The sequence below is a fragment of the Helicoverpa zea genome, chromosome 23, assembly GCF_022581195.2.
Source record: "Helicoverpa zea isolate HzStark_Cry1AcR chromosome 23, ilHelZeax1.1, whole genome shotgun sequence".
Taxonomy (NCBI): domain Eukaryota; kingdom Metazoa; phylum Arthropoda; class Insecta; order Lepidoptera; family Noctuidae; genus Helicoverpa; species Helicoverpa zea.
The window spans coordinates 9,476,894-9,487,518 of record NC_061474.1 but is presented as its reverse complement, the minus strand read 5'-3'; the positions used below and the strand labels follow the sequence as shown (position 1 = coordinate 9,487,518).

The following is a 10,625-nucleotide window of genomic DNA, read 5'->3' as shown; positions in this document are numbered from 1 at the left end:
GGTGGACTCAGCTTATTTTGACTTCAGGAAAGCTTTTGACACCGTAGATAATGACATCTTACTGCGGAAGCTAGCTGAGTTCGGATGCACCCGGCATCTATTGAAGTTCTTCGCTAGTTACATGCAAGACCGACAGCAGTACGTAGACTACAACGGATGTGAATCCCAGGGATATTACACATGGTCCGGGGTAAGTCAGGGCAGCAATTTAGGGCCTCTGGAATTCCTCATAATGATAAACAATTTGCCGGATGTCGTAAGGCATGGCGCTTGTTTATTATTTGCGGATGACTTAAAGGTGCTGTTGGATGTTAGGTCGGAGTCAGATTGCAGGCGCCTGCAGGAGGATATCGATCGCATAGTACAATGGAGTCATGAAAACAAGCTGTACTTCAACGTGTCCAAGTGCGCGTTGATGAGTTTCACCCGCGCTCGGACACCTGTGCGCTATGATTATGTGGTAGACGGGGCGCCACTGCAACGAGTCACGGAGGTACGAGACTTAGGTGTTTTCATGACTCCCGATTTGACATTCCGGGAGCATGTAACTAGAATCTGTAAGAAAGCGTACAGAAACTTAGGGTTTATTCTGAGGCAGACACATAACTTCACCAACATCGCAGCAGTTAGGGTCCTATATGATGCGCTAGTCAGAAGTCATCTGGAACATAGTTCGGTCATATGGGCCCCACACGAAGCGAAGTACGCGGTTATGTTAGAGCGCGTTCAGAATAAATTCACGCGCCATCTGTACAAGAAGCTATATGGGGTATATCCATTTTACCCACTGATGTATCCCACCCTGTTTGTCCTGGGCATGGTTGGCTATAATCAACTGCGTGTTCGACGAGAGTTTGCACTGGTTGCCTACTTGGTGAAGGTGCTTCGCGGATTGGAGAGTCACCCGGCAGTGCTGCAGCGCTTGAGCTTGTGTGTGCCGGACCGCTACGTGTGGCGGCGGCGAAGCCCACCTCTACTACTGGTACCCACAGCGAGAACCAACCTACTCGCCAAAGCACCACTAACTAGAGCTATCGGCACAATTAATGACCTACATAAAAAGATTGATGTATTTACATGCTGTTTGGGTGAATTCACAAAGGAATTACTGTTTATTTTATGCTATAAGTAGAATAATAATATTTAATAATATGTTACCAAGTAGAATAAGGTATAATATAATAGTTGTAAATAACGTAGTTTTTAAAATAGTGTTAAGTTCTTAGCTATCGTATTAGGATAAGTCCTGTGATGATAGTTTTAAGGTGGTTTAATAAATAAATAAATAAATAAATAAATAAATCATTTTACAACATACTTTATTAATATTTTATGGCGATTATGTATTGTTATAGGTAGGTAAGTATTCGTAAATAAATATCATCTGCCTTATTTTTGGGGTGGGAAATCATCAAATGACCCTTCCTAGTGTCACACTCTTACTAACTAAAACCCACCATGTTCCTTCTGGAGCCCTTTGCTAGCTAGCCAACAATTTGCAGCAAAATAGTAGGTATATAAATACAATATGCATTGCAGGCAAATCCTACCTGTTTTACGACAATAGAAAGAAGTGTTTTTTGTAAGTTAAGTGGCATTGAAATGGATAGTTTCCAGTCAAGATATTGCTATCCTACCTACTTCTGGCACGTGACTGTGCCACCTTCAAAGTACGAGTAGCTAGCACTTTGATCAATGGCATAAAGCTTAGTTTAGACTGTGATACTATAGTAAAGATAGTTTATAGAGATACCAGGAAAGCACCGGTGCCAAGATTTACTTGTATTCCAACCATGGTAGTTTAGTTTATTCTTAAAAAAACGAGTTTTTTTTTTTTTTTTTTTAAATTTACTTCGAGTGCAATTATAACTTTTTTATTTGGACTTTTAGCCTACAAAACGTAGATTTCAGAAGACCAGTTCCTGTATGTATGTTTTCGATGATAATTTTACCTATTTAAATCAGTTAAAAACTTTTTGATTTGCCTTTTGTTGGCCTTTCTTTCTGGCTTATTGTGAGTCCAAAGCTTTTTAAGTTGTCCTTTATTTCTGACATGTCAATGGTCTAACCTAACCCGAATCACCCACACGCCTTGATAGCTAAAGGCAACCTCAAGCCATTACATAGACGCTGTGATTACACCGCATTATACACTGAATTTCTACTTAACATCACTTTCTCGACTGTCCGATGTTATTGATACTCAATAATTAACTGGAAATGGTCAGAGATAAATGTGGCTGAAGTCTGTTTTAGATAGAAACTAGCTTCCGTCAGCGTTATCCGCGTCCCATGGGAATTATGTTAAAACTTATTATACAGCCTTCTTTGATAAATGGTTTATCTTAGCACACTAATAATTCTCCAAATCAGTCCAGCAGTTCACAATATTTTCAAGTTTGCATCAAGTGCGTCCCGTAGGTCTTTGTTCCCAAGTGAACCCCGCCTTTGTACAGGCTACCACCTACCTCCATGACTCTCATCTCAATGTGTTTAGCCCTTTTAGCGTAAAAGTATGATTTACAAACTTACTTTCCTATTAATAATATTAGTAAGGAGAGCTAGTTACTCTTCTCATATAAATAAGGAAGTTATCACAGGCACTAAGTGGATTTCCAATTTCAACTAAAAGTTTCTTTGGATGTGAACGAAGTCGCGCACATAAACTAGAGACACAATAATAGTCCAATGATGATAATAATACATATATTTTAAAAAGTCTGAAAATCAAATAAGTGTTATAAAACTTTCAGGCTTCCAATAACCCGTAACAACTGCTAATACTAGCGATATAACTCTCATAAATATTAATAACAATAACGTCACAAGTAAAAGTGTTGGCTATTATTGTAATGAATGCTATGATAATTTTATGCGTCTGCTTCTGGATATAGATAGGTGTGAGTTCTGTTACAGTAATATGAAAATTGAGGATTTTTTTGGTGCCTTATAAAGATACTTGTTATTTCCTGACAAAATTAATGATTTGATTTTTCAACCGGGTTCAGGAAGTAGATAGATAGATGTACTTTATTAGATTCCCCTTTCTTTTCATTTTTGATTGAAGAACTAATTAAAGTAGGTGATATAATGGGTGGTGTTATTGCTAAAAGAGATTTCTTCCAGGCAATCTTAGGCCGCGGATAAAACAAAAGGCAATTTAATAATTTTGCTGTCTTTTATTTATATTCTTAGAGGCAGAATAATATTATTATTGTTTCTATAAAGGTTGTTGTTTATACAAGCTGTTGATTTGCATTCGTGCCATATTCAAGGAGGTAATTATGCTAATGATTCTCGACCCAAATCAATAAAAAAATTGGTACGTAGTTTTTTTTCTTTAATTTTTTTTCGGAATTCCGTAAATGTCATCTAGCCTTATTTAAACTTGGCGCGTGTGTTACTGGCGTTAAAACTGTGCTGCACCCTCACGCAAACGCAAACACAAGGCATACGCAACGATCACTCATAAATTTCATTCATAAAATTAAATTACTTCGGAAATACCACTACATTACAATGACAAAAAAAGCAGTGCATATTAGTTATTTCCCATCTACTGTAATTTCAATCGATTATTTACGTATTGTATGTCCTCCTCCTGAACTATGGCACAAATGCAAATCAACACCTTGTAGTAAAATAATCTGGTTTTATGATATCTTTGTTTTTAATTATAGTAATCCAGGAAAGGTTTATATTGTTGGCAACTAATGTCTGTAAAACAGAAAAAATGTTGGTATAAACCAAACCCAAATGTGCTTGTTGGATTTAATAAACGGCTGACTTCAGGGTGGCAAAATAATGAATGGAAACGAATCCAAACACTACATAATAGCATCTGCTATTATGTATCTAAAATACCTTATTTGATGAAACAAGTCAAAGAACTACCACTGGAAAATCATCTTTCATCTGAAAACTGGTTCCAAATCGAATCATTTGTCTAAGAACTACTGTGCTATAGACATACATACATATCCTCCTTTTTGCATCGATGGTTAAAATCTATTGACAATTTATTATTTTACCTCTATCAAAATAATCCACGCTTATAAAATGGGTAAACAGATTCTTTTTCGTTCTTCAATATTAAATAACTGCCCAAAATAAATACCTACTTAGGTAGGTACTTAACTTTTTTATCTAGTTGATTCACATTTACATATAAGCTATAAATAATTCATATTTAGTTAAGAGAGGAAACTCAAACATTATATATCCGGTTGTAAGCAAAGCCGGGTGACCTGTTTTTCATTGATTTCACTTTTAATGTTAGTATTGGTGGTTCTCGCTTTTTCTTTGTACAGTAGAATTATGTTCTTCTTGTACATATTTACTTAAAATCATCAATTCTGTATTAATACTTTAAAAGTTTTATTTATTAGGTATATGAAAATCGATCTTAACTTTAGGAAATTAGACCCCAAGTACGGCTTAAAAAAATTAAAGGTACCTAATAAGTGTTATTTGCACGAGTTCAAATCTGTTCCTTTTTTGGAGTCTGCAAAACACTTGTTTTATTCGAAGATTGTTGACTTAATTTAATCTATTGTAACAGAAGAAAATTTGCAACCTTTTTTCTATATAAATCAATTTGGATTCATAAAAATCACTTATCGAATGTAGTTCACTTTATAGGTACGTGATAGTTTGAACTAAAAGAAATCATACTAAATTATAAGGTAGAGAATTCTATTGCATAGAATTTATTTGTAAGCCATGACTCGTGTAAAGTAAGAGCAACACATTTTCATTTCAGAAAGAAAAAACTAATCTAGATAAATTAGGTATCCATCTGCAAAAGTTTTCTTCATACCCTTCTTGTATTTAATTCTGTAAGTGTCTGTCTTCCATTAAGAACAAGAAAAAGCTTGAATGAAAAAGAAAGTGCCTCAAGGCTCTATAAAATATTTCTCAAAACCAATAACCAACACTATTAAAATAACCATGACCCATTTCCCTAAATCCATAGATTTCATCAAAACGTACGCTTTCCAAGTTCCATAGATATACACACAAAGACGAGCAAATCTAACGCATAAGCTTCATTTACTGGGAGCCGGTTTTACCTCAACAGTGGAACAGACCGGCAACTTTAAGTTGCTGACTACGTAACTGATTTGTAGCAATTAGTAGCTATGAATTTTATGATACTCAAGAATACTAGAAATGATTTATTGAATGTTGCATATATTAATTTGCGAGAATGTAAATATTTTTAGTTATTCATAACTGGTTTTGAAGCTTTGATTTATACTGGAGCTAAAATAACAAAGCAGGTATATAGGTATATGTAAAGCGGATTCTTGATTCTCTTCTTCTTCTTCCTGCCCTCAATTAGTTTTTCGCTTCCATTCCTCTCCATCAACCTTCATACTAAGATCCACTCTCTTCTTATTGTCCATCTCCTCTTTCAGGCGGTCAATCCAACTTTTCTTCGGTCCAACACTGCCTCTCCATCCTTCCACATTCATACTTAACACTCTTGGTTCTCTTAATGAAATAAAATGAACGGTTAAAATGTGGGCGTATTATTACTTCCACTTTTACCAAAGCCAAATAAGGAAACACACCCGAGACGCGTGGTTATGTTCTAATGACATGCAATAATTCTATAAGGAAAAAGCCGGTACAATTTTAACACCCAATATATCAAATTCAATAAACTATTGGGCATTGAGGCAGAAAATGAATGATGGAACTTACTAGATGTAACCAATACATAACTTTTAATGAAATATAAGGAAAATGATACACCTATCGAAAACACATTCGTAAATGATCAAACGTCAAAAGAGATCGTGATTCAAACAGATACAAATCTAACTCTCGACCCACATAAATTCAAAATACTATAGCAATTATATAACACAATGGATGTCAATAACAATAATGATATCCCAACGCTGTATGTCAATCAACTATCTAGAGAACAAATAGTTTTCTAGTCCATAATTATTCAACAAACAACCATTACACTCGCATATGATTAAAAACCATTTAAATAAAAATAGTAGAAGAAAAGTTTAAAGGAAGCACTTATCTCGTTGAAACACAAAGGCCTTAAATAAATGAAACGTTCATAATAGCTATTATAGTGCCCACAAAAAATAAGCTTACTCATATTGATGCAATGCAAGTCATAATTCATAAGCCATTACACAGCAACTTTCTAGAGATCCTCAAGTAAAAGTTGCTTAGATTGTACAGGTTAATCGTAGCTTTTGAAAAATTCTGACCACTCTTGATTAGACTCAAAACTGCTACGTCAGATAAAAGTTGATCAGAAACAGTTACGACACCGTGACAACCAGTGACAAAAAAATTGCTATATCATGTGCGAGACAAAAACGTGGTCCGTCTACTTAACGTGGTCTCGCCAACCTCACTCTCAATGAAGATGAAATTGGACTAAAACACGTGAAACTCCATCTATAGAAAGTGGAGGCTCCAATGTATATACTTTTAACCTGTTTTATCATTTACCAGTTTCGAGAATCCACTATGTCCATTCGCTTTTTAATATGTGGAACATACAATAAAAAAATAAGCATATTAATATCGGAGAGAGTTGAATCTCCTCTTTCTATGTTGATTTAGATATCTTGAAATACTTCCGGATACATGGGAAAACATCTTTTAATTTATGTATGACTGTTTAAATAATCAGTGTTGACTTAAAGATAATATCTTTAGAAACTGCACAAACTACCGTGGTGCGTTTAATTTTATTAAGGAAACGCCACACCTTCGTATGTAAGATGTAATAAAATACTCAGCTTTGTATGCAAATGAGATTTTTCAAATTCCATCTGAGCACGAACAAAATGTATCAAGTCATGTTATTTAAGAAACAGTTTTTATGGCTCGAGCTTGCGGCCAACTGTCTGCTATAAATAATATCAATCACCAAATGAAAGTAACACGTAACAAACTTGTTTTGCGTGTTCGTAAACCATGCGACCAAGATTTGACTCCGGATAATTCGATTTCCGTTTCAAATCAATCGGACATCTAATCTCTAATGACACCTTGCAATGCAATAAAAAAAAACAAACGTAGTAATTGGTAATAATAAATAAGATTTATTCAACAATAAATTAATGGCAATAAATTAAGATAATAAATAAATTCTTTGTACAACAGAGGTTCTTACGACGGCTGTCGATTTACACTACAAGTCTTTTTTTCTAAGATGAATGAGAGTATGCGCTGTATGCTAGGTTTTGGGCTTCGTCGAGGTTCTTGTTCCAGTCAGCGCCGTAGCTGGAGTATCCTCCATGACCACCGTGGCCAGAGTCGTGGGAGACATGCTCCACGTGGACGGGGTGGTGAGTCTCATGGTGGTGAGCGTGGGGGATGACCTCGTAAGTCGTTTTCGTCTGGTCGCCCTTCAGGCAGTAGGCGACGAGGAGGATGGCGGCGAGGACGAGGGCAATCTTGGCGGTGGCGAGGGCCTTGATGGCGATGAGCTTGACGATGAAGAGTTTGCCAAGCAACAGTTTGGCGCCGAGGAGACCAATGATTCCTCCCATACCGCCGCCTCCCTTCTTTTTGCCACGACCTAAGAAGACAAAAAATAAGATTAGTTTATCACAGCATGATCAAGAAAATACGAAAGATTTAAAGATGAAAGAAGGCGAAGATTAATCTGATGAAAGACGTTTCCTCAACGCTTATCTTTAAGAAATAATCGATCAATCAATTAATGTGGGCTGTCCGTAATGCTACTTTAACACTCCAACTAAGCGTTAAAGATTACAGGTTAATTAGCTTTTTTCTCGATTCTATAATTACTGCATTCATTTCAAGTCACTAGCTTAGCTGATTCACATTTCTATTAATAAGCTGTTTGAATGTCTATTTATAGATGAGTGATTTTGAATTTACCTTCTTCGAGTGAGCGCTGGATGGTGTCTTTGTCAGCCTGGTTCATCTTGACCTCAAGGGCATGGGTTTCGAACAGGCTCACGACTCCATCCACGAGTCTGTAGTTGACCTCAGCGTCCCTAGCCGTGGGGTCAACGGGCAGAGCGTCCATTTTCTTAGCGGACCGTGGTTCGGGTTCACCTTTGAAGACCACTCCATCTACAATTGTAATGCTTCTCGATGCTCTCAAATTGTCGACAATTCTGAGCATTTTTTCCTGTGAAAGAAAATTGTAATTAGAATTTTGGAATTTAGAAAATGTTTGAAATTCTGGAATGTCGCTATCTTGAATAGATTTTAATGTTGAAGAAAGATTGTCATTTTAAAAAGACACTGCGAGCATTTTTCGGCAACAAAAAAATTGTCCAAGTCAAAAAGTTTCGAGTTAACAATGTTAACATTAATTGCTTCAGTTGGCCGTTGTAATTTAGATCGCAGAACACTGGGGCAAGTGAAACGAGAAATCCTCTTAACCACTGCAAAACCTGATCCCGCACACACTTCACTTTCACTTATAAATAAAATTATTAACCTTCACACATAATATGTAGTCTCCTTTGCAGTCCTTAATGAAGTTAATCGCCGATTCCAAGGTATTGTCACTGTCTTCAGCCGAAACGAAGGCCGTAACCGCCAAAATAACTAAGAAGATCTTCATTTTGAATTTACGTTTTTTTAACTATTTAATTATTTTTTTTATATATTTTTTTCCGACATCTAGGGATGTCAAGCAATGTTTGGCGTGGCGATTGGTCTGCTATACAGTTTTATCATATGCCCCCCCACTTGGTTTCTGTACGAAGCACGTTGGACCATCTAGGTTAAGATGACGATTTTCGGATTTTCGACTTTAAACTAAGTCAGGTTAGATTTATTTTTGGGTGATAGGTTATTACTAGGGTTTGTTATGAATTCTTAAGGTCGGGTTTGTTGAATGATCAGTTGTAAGATATTTGTATATTTTGATAGTAATTTACGTGAAATGAATAATTATCTAAGTGGGTTATTGGAGGCCTTTGTACGCATATTATTAAGATTTTTCCGTAGATATGCGCTTTGGAAAGGAGCTTTTGAATTTCGGACGAGCCAGGTCGAATTGTTTTTATGAATGAAATTCTTACTGCTGTAAGTTTTGCGGAAATAATTGAGTTTTGTATTCAAAATAATTTCTCTTCGACGACGTAATATTAAAACTGTTATGTTTGTTTCTGAATATTCAATGATGCTTTTATTCCTATCAGTTGCAGTGTTCTTGTTACTTACATAGAAAAGTGCCAACTTTTGATTTTTATCTACACCTAGTCTTGTCCAACTAATTACTTTTCAGGTTTAAGGGAATAGTCACAAGTAGGATTAACTTCTGCGATATGAAAAATTTTAAACTTATTTGACACTTGCAGTTTTTAGCAGAAATATATTTAGGAGCTTATGGAAAATTCATGAAAGTTAGGCCAAGTAAAAAAAAATCATTAATAGTTTATTGGTAGTATTATGTTTGTATTTAATTTACTTCATCATTCACAGTTTCATTAAGATTATTTCTTTCTATAGGCAGTATGATTAAACCGGAATAAAATATAGGTTTATAGACTTTTTATCAATGAGTTGTAAAGAGTTTCAAGGGGAAACAACTTCTGTATATAGTTAAACAAAATTTCGAATTCTCGAAGTTTATCCTACCTACAACTCTGCCTACCCTCTTTCGAAATTTAGGCGTGATATTATATGTAAGTGTCAAAGTATTACGTGTTCAGAAACTAAAGTAAATAGCTCCTTTGTAGGTTCGGTAATTAAAAGCGATTTTTAATACCTACTTACGAGTTGAAGAATTTCTCTTGTTAGGTGCGTTTACAAACACACATCTCGTGAACAAACAGACAAACAGACAGGCAAGCTATCTGTTGAATACATAATTCTTTGTGGTTAGAAGACCACTGGATCGTAATTTTGAGGATGTTCTTAACAGTGGCTTCGTTAATTTATCTGATGTTATTAACACTTACTATACTAAAGAAATAGTTAGTTAGTTTTTTGTCAAATACTAACATTGAGAAATACCTACAAGTGTTTCACTAGTGACCCAAACTGGCTATGCAATATACCTAAACTGTCTTTATGAGTTCATCAATTCATTGAGAAAACTGTATGAAGATTCATATTGATTAATACTATAATGACAGTAATTTTTGAGCTTATCGCAAACAGAAACACGAAAAATATTCTTGTTAACTAATAAAATCAATAAGCTTAACAGTCTAGACGTTAGTAAAAAAACTATAAAATGAGATTCTACTAGCTTCCGTCAGCGGTGTCACCTGCTTCCTCAGGAAACACAGAGATTATACCTATTATGTTTAAAGACTTTGTCAGGAAACTATTTTCCGCATCCAAATAAAGAATAACCTATTGCTATTTTATTGTATAAACTGTATTACTGCTAAGTTTTATCAAAATCCATTGAGTAGTTATTGCTTAAAAGAGGAACAAACATCCACAAATACAAACTTTCGCATCTATACATGTATTAAACTTGTAGCATCTATCAATTTATCAATAATAACGTTGAATAATAAGACGCCAATTTTCTCATATCATATTCATAAGTCTAGCTTCCTTTTATTATAAAATGCATTTCAAATATTGCATAAAAATATATTCTAAAACAAATAAATTAGAAATCGAACGGAACACGA

At 35.1% G+C, this 10,625-nt stretch overlaps 1 protein-coding gene across 1 annotated transcript; it reads right to left on the bottom strand.

The window, feature by feature from the left end:
- Window positions 1-7,065: 7,065 nt before the first annotated feature.
- LOC124642060 lies at window positions 7,066-8,655 on the bottom strand. The gene is made up of 3 exons (XM_047180359.1): window positions 8,465-8,655; window positions 7,894-8,149; window positions 7,066-7,567 (listed from the first exon to the last, which is right to left on the bottom strand). The coding sequence occupies exons 1-3, from the start codon at window positions 8,588-8,590 to the stop codon at window positions 7,194-7,196; spliced, it is 756 nt and encodes a 251-aa protein (XP_047036315.1). The 5' UTR covers window positions 8,591-8,655; the 3' UTR covers window positions 7,066-7,193.
- Window positions 8,656-10,625: the final 1,970 nt, after the last annotated feature.